Here is a 21,544-nt window from a genome sequence, read left to right as displayed (position 1 = left end):
GACTTGTTTAAAAAAAAAAAGAGATTATGCAGCAGAGACCATGTGGCCCTCAAAGCTTAGAATATATAATGGCTGACTCTTTACAGAAAAAGTTTGCTAACCCTTGCTTTAGGGTAAATACCCAGGAGTGGGTTTCTTAGGTCAGATGGTAAGTGTATTTTTAACTTTAGAAGAAACTGCCAAACTGTTTCCAGAGTGGCTATATATTTTTCATTCCCATTAGCAGTGTCTGCAAGTTCCAGTTTTTCTGCATCCTTATCAAAATTTGGTATTATAAGTATGTTTAATTTTAATAATTCTAGTAAGTGTATCGGAGAAGGCAATGGCAAGCCACTCCAGTACTATTGCCTAGAAAATCCCATGGATGGAGGAGCCTGGTAGGCTGCAGTCCGTGGGGTCGCTGAGGGTCGGACATGACTGAGTGAATTCACTTTCACTTTTCACTTTCACACATTGGAGAAGAAAATGGCAACCCACTCCAGTGTTCTTGCCTGGAGAATCCCAGGGACGGGGGAGCCTGGTGGGCTGCCGTCTATGGGGTCACACAGAGTCGGACACGACTGAAGTGACTTAGCAGCAGCAGCAGTAGCAGTAAGTGTATGGGCTTTCTTTGTGGCTCAGATGGTAAAGAATCTGAAGTTCTCAGTTCTTCATGGTTTTAATTTGTATTTCCCTAAATTAAAAGACGCTTACTCCTTGGAAGGGAAGTTATGATCAACCTTGATAATATATTAAAAAGCAGAGACATTACTTTGCCAACAAAGGTCCGTCTTGTCAAGGCTATGGTTTTTCCCGTGGTCATGTATGGATGTGAGAGTTGGACTGTGAAGAAAGCTGATCGCCGAAGAATTGATGCTTTTGAACTGTGGTGTTGGAGAAGACTCTTGAGAGTCCCTTGTACCGCAAGGAGATCCAACCAGTCCATTCTAAGGGAGATCGATCCTGGGTGTTCATTGGAAGGACTGATGCTAAAGCTGAAACTGCAATACTTTGGCCACCTCATGCGACAAGTTGACTCACTGGAAAAGACTCTGATGCTGGGAAGGGTTGGGGGCGGGAGGAGACGGGGACGACCGAGGATGAGATGGCTGGATGGCATCACCGACTCTGTGGACATGGGTTTGAGTGAACTCCGGGAGTTGGTGATGGACAGGGAGGCCTGGCGTGCTGTGATTCATGGGGTTGCGGAGAGTCGGACACGACTGAGCGACTGAACTGAACTGAACTGAATGGCTAATGATGTTGAACATCTTTTCTTAAGTCTGTTTGTCTATCTTTTTTGGTAAGGTGTCCATATTTTCTGCCTAGTTTTTAATTGAGTGATTTGTTATCTTACTCTTGAGTTTTAGAAGTTCTGCAAACATTCTGGATACAAAGGCACAAATACTTTGCTGTGATTGCTTCCATTTTCACCCAGTCTTGTCATTCTCTTAACAGTGCCTTTTCCTGAGCAAAAGGTTTAAATTTCAATAAGTCCAGTTTACTGATTTTTTCTTTTATGAATTATGCTTCTCTTATCAAGTCTAAGAAAACTTTGCCTAACTCCAGGTCATGGAGATTTTCCCCTAAATTTTCTTCTGTAAGTTTTGTAGTTCTAAGTTTCACATTTAACTCTGTGATCCATTTTGAATTAATTGTAGTAAGGTATGGGTTTAGATTTCATATTTTTCTAACATGGTTTGTTGAAAAGACTCTTCTTTCTCCATTGGATTGACGTTGCACCTTTGTAAAAAATCATTTAGCCATATTTGTGTGATCTATTTCTGGAGTCCTTTTTCTGATCTGTTGATCTGTGTGTCTGATCCTTCACTGGTACCATGCCATTTGATTAGTGTAGCTTTATATTAAGTAAAATTTATTTTTACTTTATTTTTCCTTTTCAAAGTTATTTTGGTTATTCTAGTTTGTTGGTCTTTATAAGTTCTAGAATCCAGTTGTCTGTATCTGCAAAAATTCTTATTGGGATTTTTATAAGAATTGTGTTTTATTTGTAGATCAATTTGTGAGAGAATTGCTATCTTTACTGTGTTGAATCTTTCAACCCATTAACATGATATTCATTTCATTTTAGCCTTCTTTGATTTCTTTCATCAACACTTTGTAGTTGGAAGCATACAGATCCTGTCCGTGTGTTTTAGATTTATACCTAAGTGTATATTTTGTAAGTGGGTTGTAAATGGGATTTAATTTTTAAGACTTCCTATCATTCATTACTAATATAAAAATATGATACTTATTGTTGAGTTTGTATCCTTCAACTTCTCTAAACTCATTTATTAAAGTGCTAAGTCATTTCAGTCATGTCTGACTCTGTGCGATCCCATGGACTGTAGCCTGCCAGGCTCCTCTGTTCATGGGATTCTCCAGACAAGAATACTGGAGCGGGTTGCTATTTCCTTCTCCACATTTATTAACAACAGGAGCTTTTTATAGATTGATTGGGACATTCTACAGAGATAGTCATGCCATTTGTGAATATGGGCAGAATTATCTCTTCCTTTTCAATCTGCATGGCTTTCATTTCTTTTTCATTTTTTCCCCCTTTTCTTTCTTTTTTCTCCTGTTACTAAACTCGCTAAGAATTCTGGAATAATGTTAAACAAGACAGGTGAGATTGAGCATCCTTGCCTTGTTCTCAATCTTAGGGAGAAAGCACTCATATATAATTAATACCAAACAATACGTTAACTATTGGTTTTGTGTAGAAAAACTTTATCACACTGAGGAAATTCCTTTCTGTTCTTAGTTTCCTGAGAGTTTTTATCATGAATGGATATTGAAATTCAAGTGCTTTATGTGTATTAATTCATATGTGTCTTGGTCTTTTGGACTGCTGTAACAAAGTGCCTAGAAAATCCCATGGATGGAGGAGCCTGGTAGGCTGCAGTCCGTGGGGTCGCTAAGGGTCGGACACGACTGAGCGACTTCACTTTCACACATTGGAGAAGGAAATGGCAACCCACTCCATCCAGTGTTCTTGCCTGGAGAATCCCAGGGACGGGGGAGCCTGGTGGGCTTCCGTCTATGGGGTGGCACAGAGTCGGACACGACTGACGCCACTTAGCAGCAGCAGCAACAAAGTGTCACAGGCTCAGTGGCTTATGAACAACAGAAATTTACTGTTGTTATAATATAATATAATTCAGGAGGCTTAGAAGTCCAAAATCAAGGTGCCAGCACAATCACCATCTGGTAAAGGCTCTCTTCATGGTTCATAGCCTTTTCACTGTGCCCTCACTTGGTAGAATGAGCTGGATAGCTCTGTGGGGTCTCTTATAAGCCCACTGATTGCATTCGTGAGACCTCAACCCTTAGGACCTAATCACTTTCCAAAGTCCTTGTCTACTAATACCATCACCTTGGAGGGTTGGGACTTTAAGATATTAATTTTAGAGGGATACATACCTTCAGACCATTGCAATGTAATTGTGAGGTTTTTCTTCCTTAAACTGTTAATATGTTGGATTATTACCTTCAGTTCTTGTGATGATAAACCTTACTTGATTGCAGTGTATATTATTGGAGTCCATTTCCTGATATTTTTTGAGGATTTTAATGGACATGAGTCTATCTGGTTTTTTTGTTATTGTTGTCTTTTTCTGGTTTTGGTATAAGGGTAATCTTTCCCTTCTTTTCTATTTTCTGGAAGAGATGGTATAGAATTGGTGTTGTTTCTTTTTAAAAAGGATAGTGGAATTTGCTAGTGAAATCATTTGGGCCAGAAGAATTATTTTTTGGAAGGCTTTGGACTATAAAATCAATTTCTTTAATAGACTATTTGCTTTATTTTCTTTCACATTAAGGACTTTTTCTGATTATCTGGTAATACATGACAGTGTGTTCTTATTTACGAGTAGGGGACTATAAAGTTTATTGGCAGCCCTACTAGCGGTTGAGGCTTGTCCACACTAAGCCTCATTGTAAGATAATGATTGGAATACTTCCTTGGAGAATCCTAAATGTCAGTATTTTTATATCTTTTCTCATGAGCTGATCAGATTTCCCAGAGAAGACTCTACGGGTGAGTGGGTAAAAGCTGGTGTCACAGGGCTTGATCTTTGTTTTTAATAAGCACATGTTCACTTAGTCCTCATGTCTGCACTATTCTCATTTGTTATTTAACTCACTCTGATTTTATTACAGAGTCATATTGACCTCAGTCATTTTGAACTGTCTTCAGTTCAGTTCAGTTCAGTTCAGTCGCTCAGTCATGTCCGACTCTTTGCGACCCCATGAATCACAGCACGCCAGGCCTCCCTGTCCATCACCAACTCCCGGAGTTCACTCAAACTCATGTCCATCGAGTCGGTGATGTCATCCAGCCATCTCATTCTCTGTCGTCCCCTTCTCCTCCCGCCCCCAATCCTTCCCAGCATCAGAGTCTTTTCCAGTGAGTCAACTCTTCGCATGAGGTGGCCAAAGTATTGCAGTTTCAGCTTTAGCATCAGTCCTTCCAATGAACACCCAGGATTGATCTCCTTTAGAATGGACTGGTTGGATCTCCTTGCAGTCCACCGGACTCTCGAGAGTCTTCTCCAGCACCACAGTTCAAAAGCATCAATTCTTCGGCGATCAGCTTTCTTCACAGTCCAACTCTAGAGGTTTTAAATGGGATACAGGTGGGAGTAGGATGTTTGGACATGTGTAGGGGTCTTTGGGGTTGTAATGGAGGATGTGGACCAGCTGCACTGAATGTTTTGCGGTGCTGGTGATTGCAGGTAGAATTGCTTCTTCTGAGATACATATCTTCCCTTTGGGAAACTGTCTACGTTTGAGGTAAAACAAACCTGTCCAGGTTTGAGGTAAACCAGTTAGAGTTAATTGTCAGTTGTCTTTGACTGTCCTGCTCTTTCTCTTTCCAGTCTTGCCATGATGATTCAGATTATATTGGTATTTGAAATTATAAACTATTTTAACATTCTGTTTTAAGCAGGTGGCTAAAGTACAAGTGAGAGGTCTAGTTAGGAGGTCACTTTAGAAGTCCACAAAAGAGGTGTCGATGGCTTGGCCTAGAGTAGAGGTAGTAAAGAAGCAGCAATGTAGAGGTTGCAGGGTGTGTCTTGGAAGTAGAACTCAAAGGACTTAGATTAAATGTGGAGAACTGAGGAAAGGAAGGAATCAAAGGTGGCCTTGGGCTTCGTCTTGAGTTGGTTGGGTGAAGGATGATGTCCTTTGTTGAGACGGAGAAGACCAGGGTAAAGAACTGGTTCTGTATTGAGCATATTAAATTTCAGATGACAGCATCTGGGCCCAAAAGCAATGTTGATTCTTTTTTCTTAGGTATCCTTTGCCTCTTTGGTCTGGGTTATTGTCAACTGTCATCCAAAAAACACCTGATTCTTGGCTTCTGTTCCACTCCTTCCTGTTGTTGTCCCCCACCCTTATTTGTTGTTGAGGACAAATAAGGTTAGTGGACCTAATCACTAACTTGGCATGTCCACCCCATTTCCTGGTATGATCATGGGCAACGTCAGGGGCTGTGTGGGCAGTACACCCATTTGTTCCTCTCCTCAAGGTTCCTCAATGCCGTAAGACACCCACAGTAACAACATGATACAGTGGTTTTGAATCCCAGTTCTTCCTAACCGTGTAATTTGAAGATATTGCTTAACCTTTTGTATCTCATTTTCTTCAATTGTAAATTGTGGATAATAGTGTCTGTACCTTTGGGATTTTTGTGAAGGTTACATAAGAAAATAATGTGAATTATTTTCTATTACTAATTATTAATGCCTGACACATAGTAAACATTCTGTAAATGATAGATATTAATATTATTAGTATTTAATTGTATATCTATTTAATAATATATGCTATTATTCTTTTAGTTAAGCAGCCCTTCCAAAAGCTATACCTTGAGCCTTGCCATCTCAAGTTTAACCTCTTAAAGTGCCAAAAAGGGGTGCTGACCACAGCTTCCCAGTATGTTCAGTATTCTTAAAACATTGGTGCATAAATTCCAGTGATTCTTATTTATAGGCATACATTAGATTCTGCTGGGGGCTTTCTCAAAATGTCTGGACCCTATTTGTGGAGGTTTGAATAGGATGGGTAAAGGTGGACATAGTGGGAGGCATCAAGTATCTCTATAATAATACTCTCCCTCTGTTTTCTTTTAATGAATCACTCCCTAACTTGCTTCCTTCCCTCCTGTCTCCTCTCTGGTATTCAGTACCGTAAGCTGCTTTCTCATAGCCACCCGTAATGTCCTCTCTCCTTTTTCATCGTCCTCTGCTAACCCCTGACTTTGGACGAATCCAGTCCAGTCTGCCTCCAATCTGGGCTATTGAAAGCCACAGTTCCGGAGTTTCACGAGACTCTTTCATGTGTTGGGTTTTTTTTTTCTCTCTAATCTTTACTATTCATATTAGAATACCTGACCTTATGTGAGTGACACAGTAGTTGTATGACTCAGTTAATAGTGATTTCAAAGGAAACTTCAACTGTCGTGTAATCTAATTACCCAGGATGTCTGTGATTCTATCAATTGTATCTCATTCATTTCACAATAAGTTTGAATAGCATAATGATATCATTATGTTTCTTAAGTGAAAATACTGAGGCACAGAAGCATAAAATAGTTTGTGTCATCAGCTTGCCGATATTTTTTTGATTTTTGAAAAGCAAGCTATGATTATGATTCTGTTATTATGATTGTATGTAAAAAGCAACCTTTTTCTCCACATTAATTCTGTTTTGTGGATCAGTACAACAGTTTTAGCAGCAGTGTTTTTAAGGAATTTGTGATGGTTTAATTGTTGTTTTTATTTCTTTTTGAGATGTGAACTATCCTAATCAAATCTGGTCTATGACTTTTGGGGAGATTTATTAATATATGTGTGTGTGTAGTAGGTGATAATCTTTGGCTTTGGTTTTTAATAAGAATTTTTTAAAATTCAGTTATAACTAGGGAACTTTTCTTCCAGTTTTTACCCAGTTGTCTTTTCATTCCCTTTGGAAATAATGGACCTGACCCAGTTCTTTTTTGAGAATTCATTTCACAGAACAGTATGTTAAAATATTTTTGTTCTTCTAATCAAGTACAATGTAAGAACTGGCTGTCATCCATAGTTTCTGTACTATGGATGAGAATAGTTCTCACCCATAGTTCTATGTGGAATAGTTCTATTCCACAGAGAATAATTCTATTCCTTGGTTAAGATACTGGCTCCATTATTATACTTATTGGTTTGGATAGCAGGCTGTGATTTGAGGAACACAGCTATTTCATACATAAAATAAATGTTTTTTCTCTGCAAACATTTTTTAATCTTGATTTTGTCTAACAGTGATCTTTGAAGTACATAATGATATGGTAAAAGTATTGGTAAAAGAGGAATCCCATAGATACTAGAAGTGAAATTTATTGTTGAATAAAATTCAGCTTATTATAAAATATAGCATGACTTTATTGCTGCATCAGGATAATTTTTAAAAAGTTGATCCAGCTACCTTCCCTTGTTTGATTTAGTATTCATGTAAGTCTTAGTATAATAAATTGACATTTAGTCTGAAAAGTAATTTTAGCTAAGTTGTGGCAGAGAGATAAAATCTGTATTGGGTTAACTCTTTATACCCTTAAACTATTTGTAGGAATGAACATTGAGAACCATTTATAATATATATTAGGTTTCTATATAATCTTCTGGGTGTTTACAGTGGTGTTGTTCTTTTCTTATAGTTGGTTAGAAAAAAACTATTATTTGAAGGGAATAGAATGGAAAAGCGAAATGAGGAAAGTTGAGGAAGGTGGGATATATTAGTTTTAGAGGTCTTCCATAACAAAGTGCCACAAACTGGGGGACCTAAAACAACAAGAATTTATTATCTCATAATTCAGGGTTAGAAGTCTGAAGCTGAAGTGTTGGCAGGGACGTGCTGCCTGGTGGCCCCACTGGGAAGCATCCTCCCTTGCCTCTCGCTCACTTTCCATGGTTGTCTGAGGTCCCTGGCTTGTAGATGCATCCCTCCAGTTTCTGTCTCCGTCGTCACGTGACGTTCTCCTTGTGTATCTCTGTCCAAATTTCCCTCACTTTTTAAGGACACCAGTCATACTGGATATAGTTTTAGAGCCCACCCTAATCCACTCTGACCTCATCTTAACTTGATTACATCTACAAAGCCCCTGTTTCCAAATAAGGTCACATTCACAGATTTTGGATTGATATAAATTTGAAGGGACACTATTTAAGCCAGAACAAAGAGTTCTAAATTCAATTTATATTTTGATATTTGAAACCAACACACTGGATTTATCTACTTTATATCTAACAAACGGTAAGATGCGTTTTATGTAGAAAGCTTATTTTTATTTGCAGTTATATTTACAAGTAGGCTTTCCTGCATTACAGGCCCAAGTATCTCGTATTTTCCATTCATGTAGCAGAAATTGCTTGAAAGGAATATTTGGTTATAAAACATCAATGTGGAGCCAGAAGGCTTTCCATATTACCTCTTAATAGCCCGATATTTATAGAATCGAGTTAGACTTTTCTTGTGTTTTAACTGCTATTAGAATAATACTTTTGCTCTTACTCGTTTGATATCCACAGTGCCTGATGCTGCTTTATTGAGTGAAGAATGAGTTAATGAAAGGTTAAGGTGTGCATGTGTGTGTTCATTGAAGGGTTGTTGACAGAGGCGTAATATGGGAAGTTTTCACTTAGTAAATATATTCTCTGTCTTTTTTGAAAACCCAACTGGTGGCATCCTTCACACAGTGTTCTGCACTTAGCCTTTATTACTTACAGTATGTCATTTGATCGGTTCAGTTCAGTTGTTCAGTCATGTCTGACTCTGTGAGACCCCATGGACTGCAGCACACCAGGGTTCCCTGTTGATCACCAACTCCTGGAGCTTACTCAAACTCATATCCATTGAGCTGGTGGATGCCATCCAAACATCTCATCCTCTGTCATTCCCATCTCCTCCTGCCTTCAGTCTTTTCCAGCATCAGGGTCTTTTCTAATGAGTCAGTTCTTCGCATCAGGTGCCCAAAGTATTGGAGCTTCAGCCAGTATCATTTCATATTAGTGTATAGATGCTGCTGCTTCTGCTAAGTCGCTTCAGTCGTGTCTGACTTTGTGCGACCCCATGGGGTTCTCCAGGCAAGAACACTGGAGTAGGTTGCCATTTTCTTCTCCAATGCATGAAAGTGAAAAGTGAAAGTGAAGTCTCTCAGTCGTGTCTGACTCATCGCGCCCCATGGACTGCAGCCCACCAGGCTTCTCCATCCATGGGATTTTCCAGGCAAGAGTACTGGAATGGGCTGCCATTGCCTTCTCCGGTATAGATGCTATGATTGCATAATATTCTATTGCATGGATATATTATAATTTATTTAGCTAGTCAGTTCCCCAGTTTTCCCTATCAACCACCATTTTAGAAACTTCTATAAATTTGAGCTACTCTGTCTTTTTAGTTGCTTTCATCTTTGCTTTTATAAATGATGCTACAATAAAGAGCTTTGCATATGTGTCATTTTACACATAAGTATATTTGTAAGATGAATTCCTAGAAGTGGAATGGCTGGCTAAAAGATTTTTACATTTCTTAGTTCTCATATAGACTGCCAGATTGACTTCCAAAACTCTTGTACCAATTTATACTCCCACCCCCCACACATACCATGTATGATATATCAGCTGTTCAGATAAGCTTAAGTAAAGTTAGCTTGTCAGCTAAACTTCACTGGCAACTTGGGAAAGGAAAGGCCACTCTGAAGGAAAATTGTTGCCACTGGACTGTCCTCAGTGTCCTACCTCTATTCCTTAAGGATTACTGGGCATCTGTAATGTAGTTTCCATTCTGCATTCATTTGAAAAGCTTAAAGTAAAAGGTTTCAGCACGCAGTGTAAGCTACTTGTGTTTTAGTAATAACTTCTGAGAGAATGATTATGCGAGTAGATAGCACAGCTGATTGAAGGCAAAAGAAGAAGAGGGCAGCAGAGGGTGAGTGGTTAGACAGCATCCCTGACTCAATGGACACGCGCCTGAGCAAACTCTAGGAGGTAGTGAAGGACGGGGGAGCCTGGTGTGCTGCAGTCCACGAGGTCGCTAAGAGCTGGACGAGACTGGACAACAGTAACAAGCACAACCGAAGACGGGCTCAGCCTAGCTGAGATTCCCTTCACACCGATTTTTAAAGCGAAGGCATAGGTGCTTCTTAGATTTTAGTAGAAAGAAAAAATCAGCAGAACTCGTTTCTCGAATGATGTCTTAAGAGGAGCTCCACTATACTGGGGTGACAGTGAAGTGTGGCTGCGGAGCAGGGGGGCTGGCAGAGGTGAACCAGGTGAGCTCCAGGTCTCCCATCCCTGTTTCCTCCAGAACTATTACACACAGGGAGCCCAGCTTCTTTCCTTATAGCAGTGACTGAGATGAATGAATACTAGTATATTTCAGCCTCTGGTAATTTATGTCAGACACTTGAAGAACCTAGAAGCTTCTCCATAGAATCCTGATGTTTGAAACTGATGTTTAATTTTATCTTGTGTGTGTGTAGTAAGTGTGCTATAAAATGAGGCATACCTACTTGGAGATATCACTGTTTTCCTTAGAGTGTACATATAGGTTTTGGTGCAATGATTTTTCATCTGGAGATTTTTAATAAATGTAACATCTTTAATTAGTTTTCTTATAAAATGAAAATGCTTACACATTTTATACTATTTGCATATTTTATTCTAAAGTAGAATTTAAGGATCTTTGGGAACTGCCTCCCAATGAAGATCAGTACTTACAGTTTTGAATTCATTTCCCCAGACTTTTTTCAATGTGTTAAATTACATGTAAATTTTATTCCTTCTTTGAAAAAATGGGATCATATTATATATACTGTTTTGTGATTTGTTTTGTTTACTTGATAAGAAGTCCTTTGAGGTTAGTGTATAGAGATATTTTCCATTCTTTTAATGGATTTATACTCTTCCATTGTATGAAAATTATCCATTCCCCTGCTGGTGAACTAACTCTCCTTTATGCATATTTTTGCCCATTTGAACAAATGTTTCTGTAGGATAAACTCTTAAATAGAATTTCTAAATCAAAGGTATGGCCGTTTTACATTTTCATGGATATTTTGGGTCTCTCTAAAATATGAATGTCCTGATTTTTATAGGAAATATACTTAGGAAATAAACTTTCAGAAGTTTTAATGTGCACTAGTGTTTCTAACATAAGATTTCTGGAAATAGATAAATCTTTAGAATGACAGCTTTGAAACGTCTTGTCCTTACAGTGATGGAGTGGGGGGAAGATATTAAAACAATCTCAGAAGATGAAGCAGTCATGTTGGTGAACCATCAGGCAACAGGAGATGTGTGCACTCTGATGATGTGCCTCCAGGACAAAGGACTGGTAAGCCATCCTGAAGGCGGAGACAGGCTGTGGGGAAGAGGGGCTGACAAAGGGTCAGCTGAGTATCTTACTACAGCTGGGAGTGTAAAATTGTGAAGAAAAATTATACTGTGTATATAATTCTAAATCACTCTAAGAGGAATTTATAGACCTAAAGAAAACCAACTGGGATAATGTGGATTATACCTCCATGAAGCTTTTTTATTTTTAAGAACTGAAATGAAAGCAAAGTTAATATGGTTCAACTTGGGGCTGTCTTGAGGTGAGTGGTGGATTGCCAGTTTGAGAAATACAACCACAAAAAACAGTTTGCTTAAGACAGAAGAATAAAATTGGATGGGGAATTAGGTGATCTTGAGGATTTTTAGCCAGAAGAAAGTAAGGTAGATATTGTTTTGAATTTCACTTAGAAAGCAAATTGAAAGGAAAGATACTATGTCCATTTTATTCAGTGTTCTAGGGCTGTGTTTTGAACTGTTGATTTCACATTGCTTATATTGATAACTAAAATACATCTATAAAATGGGAGGATGTTAAAGTCAGTCCTTAACATTAAAAGAATTAACACCTTAGGAGAAGGGAAAGAGGTTATGTTCATAGAAAAGAAAATAAATAGAAAGTATATAGAATTAATGGAGTTAATATTTGGCCTAATAATGAAGAAACCAATAGGTATTTTATCAGTGTTTCATGTTCATGGTCAGCAACTATAAATATAGAAGAACATCATCCTATAAAGGAACTGATAAGCTAGTGATGGGTGAAGAGAGGGAATAGTAAACAATACTTAATGACAAAGTGAGAAGTATTTGGTGGAAGGTGAGCTCACCATGTACTTGGTGGACATAGAAAACTCTGTGGAGAAGAGAAGACATAAACTTGACCTGAAAGGGTTGGGTAGAACCAAGCAGAGCAGTGAAGCAAGGGCCTCTTCCATAGTGAAATAGTCATGGCCAGAACCCAAGGCAAGAATCCACCTGGTGTGTTTAGGTCCTCAGAGTTTGATTCAGCAGGGCAAGGGTCAGAAAATGAGGTGAGAGTAAATGGAAAGTGTTTGCTTATTATGAAATCTGTTTTTGTTGTTTATCTGAGAAGCAAAGGCATTATTTTGCTAGAATGTAGAATAAATTCAATAATTTCTTATATTCAGAATTGTTAAAATAATATCACTTTATAGATATATTTGCATTTATAATAATGTCACCTGTCCTCTAAATTACTGATGTTAAAATTTTGTAAAAGCTAGTTTATTTTTGGACTTCTCTGGTGGCCCAGTGGTTAAGACTCTGTTTCCAGTACAAGGGGCACAGGTTTGATCCCTGGTTGGGGAACTAAGATCCCACATGCCGTGAGGTGTGGGCCCCCCCAACCGAAAAAAAAACCTATTTGACTTTATATCAAGGAGAACATTTTTATTCTTACTGATAAGATACTTACATTTATAGTGATTTTTCTGAGGGCCTATGATGTCTTCCATTGGTTTTTGAATCTCAAAAAGTGCTTAAAATGATAAGTATAAATATCCTAACTTTGTTACTCTTAATAACTTCAGTTTGGCAGAAATGATGACTGTATTAGTCAGAATATAGGTAATCTGAGATTCACCAATATTGTGGACAAAAGAAATTTTGATTTGTTTGCTTTTGTAAAGAGATTTCAGCTAGTTGCTCTTCTGCTCATTTTTCTGTCCAGAGTTATTCCCATTTTCAGATTCAGTTCAGTTCAGTTGCTCAGTCATGACTGACTCTTTGCGACCTGATGAATCACAGCATGCCAGGCCTCCCTGTCCATCACCAACTCCTGAAGTTCACTCAAACTCATGTCCATCGAGTCAGTGATGCCATCCAGCCATCTCATTCTCTGTCGTTCCCTTCTCCTCCCGCCTCCAGTCCTTCCCAGCATCAGAGACTTTTCCAGTGAGTCAACTCTTCGCATGAGGTGGCCAAAGTATTGGAGTTTCAGCTTTAGCATCAGTCCTTCCAATGAACACCCCGGATCGATCTCCTTCAGAATAGTTATACTAAATATTTTTTACCATCTGATATTACTAAATAATGTGAAATTTCAAAGAATTTTTATCTTGTTTCATAAAGGAGTAGTTGAGAATTAAAAGATACAACATTATGATCTCTACCTCCTGCCTAGTAAGTGTGGGGCAATATTAATTTATACTCACAAGTTGAAATGTTTATTTGATTAATTGCATACTCCATGGGCACTTTCAAAGAAAGAAAGTTAATGTCAGTTTAAAACTGGCCTGTTAGGGCTTCCCTGGTGGCTAAGATGGTAAAGAATCTGCCTGCAATGCAGGAGATCCAGGTTCGGTCCCTGGGTCGGGAAGATCTGGAGAAGGAAATGACAACTCACTCCAGTATTCTTGCCTGGAGAATCCGGTGGACAGAGGAACCCATTGGGTTGCAGAGTCGGACATGACTGAGCAAGTAACACTTAAAAATATTAGTTTAATGGTGATATAAGTGTAACATAGGGTTTTGAATTCAGGAATTCCTGCGGTGCCCGTCATTATTCCTTTGTGGAGCAGGGGCACTGCTTGCATTTTGGTAGGATAGCACTGTTGTTCTCAACTGTTCTGCTGGAATTGTTTTCCTTACCTGGCTGCAACCTACTGCATGCTAGTAGAACTCCCTAGCTATTGCGACAACCAGAATTGTCCTTGCAGATTTCTAAACTGAAGAACCATTGACTTTACTAACATTTCAGAATGATATAAAGAATGGAGCCATTTATGTAAGCCTCTCCAGGTGTTTGAATATGTAGAAAATCCATGCTTATGGGTAAAGGATAATTAATGTAGAGGATAAAGCACAAACTGGAATCAAGATTGCCGGGAGAAATATCAATAACCTCAGATGACACCACCCTTATGGCAGAAAGTGAAGAAGAACTAAAGAGCCTCTTGATGAAAGTGAAAGAAGAGAGTGAAAAAGTTGGCTTAAAGCTCAACATTCAGAAAACTAAGATCATGGCATCTGGTCCCATCACTTCATGGCAAATAGATGGGGAAACAGTGGAAACAGTGTCAGACTTTTATTTTGGGGGGCTCCAAAATCACTGCAAATGGTGATTGCAGCCATGAAATAAAAAGATGCTTACTCCTTGGGAGAAAAGTTATGACCAATCTAGACAGCATATTAAAAAGCAGAGACGTTACTTTGCCAATAAAGGTCCATCTAGTCAAGGCTATGGTTTTTCCAGTAGTCATGTATGGATGTGAGAGTTGGACTATAAAGAAAGCTGAGTGCCAAAGAATTGATGCTTTTGAACTGTGGTATTGGAGAAGACTCTTGGGAGTCCCGTGGACTGCAAGGAGATCCAACTAGTCCATCCTAAAGGAAATTAGTCCTGAATATTCATTGGAAGGACTGATGTTGAAGCTGAAACTCCAATACTTTGACCACCTGATATGAAGAGCTGACTCATTGGAAAAGACCCTGATGCCAGGAAAGATTGAGGGCAGGCGGAGAAGGGGATGACAGAGGATGAGATGGTTGGATGACATCACCAACTCAATGGACATGAATTTGAGTGAACTCTGGGAGTTGGTGGACAGGGAGGCCTGGCGTGCTGCAGTCCATGGGGTCGCAAAGAGTTGGACACGACTGAGTGACTGAACTGAACTGAACTGAATTTTGTCCCTTGGAAATACCTAGCAGTGTTCTGACAGACGACCTGTGAAATGTCGACTGAGTTGACTCAGGCAGCTTGTGTTTACTGACTTCTTTTTTTCAAGAATATGAGTCAAAAGATTAGTTATATTTTCGAGTACCTTTTTAAGAAATGTCTCTAAAGTGAGGGGTCTTGCCCTTTCACGGCAGTTGATGATAAAACTAAGAATTTTCATTTCTACTAATAGAACTCTATTGGACATATAAATTTATTGACTTGTAATATTTCTTGTCAAATAACTTAGGACAGAATTAGCCATACAAATCTTAGAAGATAGCTTGACTGTCTTACTGAATTTGTTTTAGGTTACTTTCTAACTGAGGAGGTAAATCCACTATAAATGTAAGATTAAACATAAAAGCTAGTTACTTTAGTGTTGGTATGTTAAACCCAGAGATTAATAATTTACAGTCACACTTCATATTGTGTTTAAAGCTCAAAGATTTTGCAGGTTGAATCCGCTTGCTTTTTGTTTTGTTTCTTGGGAAACTTTTCAGCAAATTCCATTTAGTTCAGATCTCAATTTATTTACACAAAGTAGTTATCATTACAAAGCAAAACAAGATTAAACACGAGATGTTGGTAATTATTTTATTCTGTATTAATTGATTTGTATCTATTTTTTAAGTTATTTTACACAGTAAAACTGGTGGAATAGGAATCATGCAACTGAATTATTTAGTAATGCTGAAAAATTAAGGCAGAAGCTCGAGTATTATATTATTTGTGGGGTTTTATAATGTTTTTTAAAAGCAGCACATGGGTGTCAATTCTTCATTTTTTCCTTATATGTTCATACAGTTTTGTGCTTAGAGATGGAATTTGTTTGTTATTCCTTTAGGAACCAAAGTAGAGCTCTGTTGCATTCTTGATTGAGGCTGTAGTTTTCACTTTATTTATTTAAGGCTTATAACAAGGGATGCTATTATCTCAGCAGGGGAGAACAATTAACCAATTCATTAACTAGATCCTGTTTACACTTACTTTTAATTTTGAAATTTTGCTTAGAATAAAGTCTTCTGCTCCTGATAGAATATTAACTCTTATCAGCAATGGATATTCTTATCAGCAATGGATAATATTTTTGTGTTTAAGAAACAGTATTTTTATGCTGGTAAAGAGTATGGCTTTGTATAAACTAACAAATACAGTTCATAGTAGAATGTGTAAATTACTCTACTGAATTAATTTTTAAAAATTCACAGTGTATTTATTGAGTAAATGAATTGTTTAGTGTTCTGTCTGTTGAACATTTTTATATTTATATCTTTATATTTTTTACTTTTAATATTTTAACCATTAAGGTAAAGTCACATTTTATAAAGCCTTAAAAAAGATGTTAACAAAGATATTAAGACTTTTATAAAGCCTTAGTAAAAATGTTAATCGCTCAGTCGTATCTGACTTTGCAACCCCATGGACTGTAGTCCACCGGGCTCCTCTGTCCGTGGGATTCTACAGGCAAGGATACTGGAGTGGGTTGCCATTTCCTCCTCCAGAGGATCTTCCTGACCCAGGGATCAAACCAGGGTCTCCAGGCAAGGATACTGGAGTGGGTTGCCATTTCCTCCTCCAGAGGATCTTCCTGACCCAGGGATCAAACCAGGATCTCCTGCATTGCAGACAGATTCTTTACCGTGTGAGCTATTAGGGAAGTTCGTACAAAGCCTTAATGCTTATTAATTAAACTCATAGCCCTCATTTGATAACTTAGGCATATTGTATTGTTTCAGAATAACTTTACAAGTTATGTAAGAATTACCAGTGATGTTGTTTACATAGAACAAATTGGAAATCATTAAGTTCAAATTTAAGTTAATTCAGTTTTATCTGTTACCCAGTGATGTATATACCTGTGATTTAAGAATCCAAGACTTGGAATCAAGACCTGTAATTTTTCATGTAGCACTTTATTTGTAGAAATAGCATTAGATTTTAAATATTTAGGTTAATGAAAAGTATTGTTGGATGATTATGCTTAAAATTTAGATACTGGCTAGACTATACTCAGTATTTTTTCTATCCAATATTTAATTATATTTTGCTTTTAAATATTTTAGGTTGTTGCTCAGATGATGTGGTTGATGGATCATATTTTTAAATACACAAACTTTGGAATTGTTTCTCTAATTCATGGAGACTTCTTTATAAGACAGGTAACTAATGAGCATTTTTTTCCATAGTGAGAGTCTTGATCAGTCTGATTCTTTAGTGTAAAAAGAGACATCACAAAACTAATTATAATAGGTAGAGCCTCTTCTAGTTATCTCAGGGAGCTGGGAATCTGTTCCCTAAAACAGAGTTTGAATTATTTCAGTCTGAATTTGTGTATATATAAGTATTAAAAATGCAAATATTTTCATCTCTACCCTTCTCCTCCCTTTCTAAACAGTTTTCAAGCACCTGCCACATTCTCAGGTCTTCTGAGATCACTGTTAATTTTACTTACGAATCACTGTTACATGATACAGAAGATACCTAAATTAGCAATTGTGAGATTGTTAAATAAGATTACCAGTAGGGAGAATATTAAATAATTAAATAAATAAGAAAAAATATTTTGTGAATCCATAATATGAAAACTGAGTACATCAGATTTCTGTAAATCCAGAAAAACCTTAGAGGAGAAGATAATACATGGCATAAATTTAAAGAATGAGTGTGAGTTTGATGGAAGAAGATGGATTGGGAATGGATCCCAAGCATTAGGAATAGTTTAGTAGGAAAAAAAAATACTTATCAAAATAGTGTTTCCCTGATATGCTACTTAGCGTCACATGCTTTATTTTCTCAAAAATGGATCACTGAAATATGGTATCAAGTGTTTTTATGTATGGTAATGCCACAGTAATCTACTGTTTATATATTTAGCAACTTCACCTTGGATGGTGCAGTACCTTGTACATATTAATTTATTTAATGAATTGCTGGTGAATCTAATTAAACCTCTTCTGAGAACTGCAAATTCAGAAATAAGCTGGAATAATGTAGAAAAACTTCTGAGCTCTATGAAAATACGTATCCTAAAACACATAAACTTTGCTCCAGACACTTTTATGTACAAAACATTTTTTTCCCCCATTCTGTATAATTGCTTCGTTCCTTCTGGGAAGTCCCTTGGTTTTTCTGAGCAGAGAGATGGGAAAAAAAGCAGGCTTGGAACCTCAGGAAGAACTGGAAATGGGGATTGGCCACAATAAGACTGAAACAAAATAAACAGATCAACTTATAAGTGATCAGAACAACTTAATGAAGAAACTAACCTAACATCTTAGTGTTGCTGGAGGGAAAGACAGCAGAATTGACAATTGAAGCAGTCTGGGTGGAGTCCAGAGGAAAAGCTGGATGAACTGATTAGGAGTCTGAGGAAATTATTGAATTTATAGTGTTGTAACAGTTGACCTTGTTATCATGATGATCCGTAGGCCTCAAGAGGAGGCTAAATTATACTAAATTATTAGTGAACTTTGAGAAGTTGAAAGTAGAAAATAATGTACTCCAAAACATTTCCTTTTTTATTACAGTGTTTTGCATACTTAAGACTATATTTCAGATTATTGGAGAGACTTACAAATTCACTTATAAAGAGAAAAAATATTTTCCCTGTTAGATAGTAATTAAAATCTATAACTTGAGGCTAAGAGAGAGAGAGAAAAAATATTAATATTAAAGAAAATCTCTTGGGGCTTTGCTACAAGACATTTTTAATAAAATATTTCTAAGGATATTAAAAATATTTTACATGTAGTCTTGGGAACTTAATAAATAAAGTTTAATCATAATCAGTTCCATAAATCAGCTAAGAAAATTGTTATTTGTTTTGCATTTGGAATAATTTAAAGACTGCTGCTGCTGCTAAGTCACTTCAGTCGTGTCCGACTCTGTGCGACCCCATAGATAGCAGCCCACCAGGCTCCCATCCCTGGGATTCTCCAGGCAAGAACACTGGAGTGGGTTGCCATTGCCTTCTCCAATGTGTGAAAGTGAAAAGGGAAAGTGAAGTCTCTCAGTCGTGTCTGACTCTTAGCGACCCCATGGACTGCAGCCTACCAGGCTCCTCCCCATGGGATTTTTCAGGCAAGAGTACTGGAGTGGGTTGCCATTGCCTTCTCCGAATTTAAAGACTGAAAGCATACAAATTATTTGGGGGAGCTTCTGTAATTTTGTTGGCTGGAAAATTACTATCAAATTGATCATACTGAAAGGAAGAACCTTTCTACTATTTAGTCATGAGTTTGGGGCTTTCCTGAAAATGCTTCTGAATTCTTTTTTTCAGTATCCACATTATCCTCTTTCCTTACTTTCCCTCACAACTGAGACCCAGTCCATCAGAACATCCTGTTAGCATTCAGACTTTTTTCCTGAATGTATGCACCTCTCATCTATATCCTGTAGTTGAATCTCATCAAACTCCCCTGTCCATACTCTACAGCAGTCTCCTAACTTATTTCCTGCAGTCTTTTTGTCACTGGAGCCAGAAGATATTTAATGTAAATAAGATCATGACTCTCCCTTTTTGAAAACTGTTTAATGACATCCCATCCCAAATTACTACTCACCAAACTCAAGGCCTTTCTCATATGATCTCCACCTCTCTGCAGTTCTCAACCACACTGACCTTGTCATGCTCTCTGAAATGCCGAGGTTACTCCCACCTCAGGGCCCTTTGTCTCTTTTGTCCTCATCACCTCGAGTTCTCTGCCACTCATGTTCACATGGGCTTATTCCCTCACATTATCAGCTCTTTGCTTAAATTTCACCTCCCTGAAGTTGCTTCCCCCGACTCTCTTGCATTTCTCTAGCCTCTTACTCTTCATCCTAACACTTATCACCAGTTGCATGAATCCTCCATGAGGGGGTCTTACTTCTCTAAGACGGGCCTGGCAAGTAAGTAGTAGGTACTCAGTAAATACTCACTAATGAAGAGTGAATAAACTTTCAGGGGCAATTAGAGCAATTTGTTTCTTCAGAAAGAAGGGTTTATTTATGTAAGTGCTAATAACTTCCTTTTGCCACTGTGGTCAAAAGGGAAGTAAGCAGTAGGGTGCAGGGGGAAGTCATTATTCTAGCCTGTGTTTGGGATTTACTCTGGAAGCAGTAATTTCTAGCATTTATGGTCTTTAAATTTCAAACATGCCTATACTTATTATACATGTGTCTACCCTCTAGGGAAAATCTCATCGTGACCAACAGCTTCTTCTTCTTAAGAAGCACCTAGAAAATAATTACAGGAGCAGAGATCGAAAATGGATTGTTCTGTTTCCAGAAGGGGGCTTCCTCAGGAAGAGGCGAGAAACCAGTCAGTCATTTGCCAAGAAAAATAACTTGCCATTTCTTACACATGTCACTTTGCCAAGAGTTGGGGCAACAAAAATTATTTTGCGTGCACTTGTAGCACGACAGGAAAATGGAAGTCCAGCAGGAGGAGACACTAAGGAATTAGGTATGATGGTTTAGCATTTTTTTCTTTTCTTAGAATTAGAGGCTTTTCTGGAGTTCTTTCTTATATTTATAATTTTGTTGAATAGAAATAATACTGAGGAAGGAGATGAAAATATAATTTAAAATATTTATTTGTTTGGCTATGTTGGGTTTTAGTTGCAGCTCATGGCTCACATGTGGGATCTTAGTTCCCCAACCTGGAATTGAACCCACATCCCCTGCATTGGAAGGCACATCCTAAACCACTGGACTGCCAGGGAAGTCCTGAAAATATAACTTTTTAATGTTTCTATGTACAAAGTAGTCCATGCTTATAGTAATTTATTCAAATAGTATAGGAATGTATAAGGTCAAAGGTGTCTTTCCCTTCCTGTATACCTTTCTCCTGGCCATTCCCACTGCTTCAGTTTCCATCCCTGTAAATACCTTTTCAGATTTGTGGAGCATGTAAGTAGTGTAAATTCCTATAAGTGGAATTACTATGTTAAAAGATATAGGAATATAAATGACTAATTTGAAAAACTGTATGTAAATGAAATTATAATGATATATGTATTTTGCATTTATCAAATTTAGAAAGTTTTTTTTGTTTTTAATACAGAGAATGAGTTTAATACAATTGGGCAGTATGTATTGAAAGTTTTAAAATGTTGATTAGTTACTCCACTGCATATAATACTTATCAAAACAGAATGATCTGAAATACTGGCACAGTAGTTTATCACAGCATTATGTCGAATGGCAGGAAATTGGAAATAGCCAGAAGAGAGAATAGATAAGTAATTATTAAATATCCATCTAACAGAATATAACACAGCCATTCTGAATGATGTCTGTGGGCTTAGAAAATGCTTCTGCTCTATAATATTAATGGAGTAGGAGGAACATAACAACTCTTGTGTAAACAATGTGAACTTAAATATGTAAATAATAAGGCAGTAGAAAATTTCTGAAAGGAAAGATTCCAGGATATTAGTGATTGCTTCCCTGAGTTGTAACATTATGGATAATTTTTCCCCATTTCTTAATACTTTTCTGCATTAAAAAAAAATAGTAC

The 21,544-nt window shown here is 37.6% G+C and overlaps 1 protein-coding gene across 10 annotated transcripts in view; it reads left to right on the top strand.

Annotated features, from left to right (window-relative positions):
- The window catches only part of LPGAT1 (lysophosphatidylglycerol acyltransferase 1), an 85,081-nt gene that overhangs the window by 26,352 nt on the left and 37,185 nt on the right, over window positions 1-21,544 (top strand). For 9 of the 10 annotated variants that reach the window (XM_055419036.2, XM_088845253.1, XM_055419035.2 and 6 more), the window contains exons 3-5: window positions 11,240-11,358; window positions 17,106-17,201; window positions 20,215-20,488. In XM_055419036.2, the coding sequence (XP_055275011.1) occupies window positions 11,240-11,358; window positions 17,106-17,201; window positions 20,215-20,488 (489 nt within the window). The remainder of the gene's footprint in view (window positions 1-11,239; window positions 11,359-17,105; window positions 17,202-20,214; window positions 20,489-21,544) is intronic. The other variant, XM_088845251.1, reaches the window with a different exon arrangement.

Source organism: Moschus berezovskii, chromosome 17 (assembly GCF_049115385.1).
Source record: "Moschus berezovskii isolate FMDL1 chromosome 17, NW_MosBer_1.0, whole genome shotgun sequence".
Taxonomy (NCBI): domain Eukaryota; kingdom Metazoa; phylum Chordata; class Mammalia; order Artiodactyla; family Moschidae; genus Moschus; species Moschus berezovskii.
The sequence above is the reverse complement of the archived record's forward strand: the minus strand, read 5'-3'. Positions and strand labels throughout refer to the sequence as shown.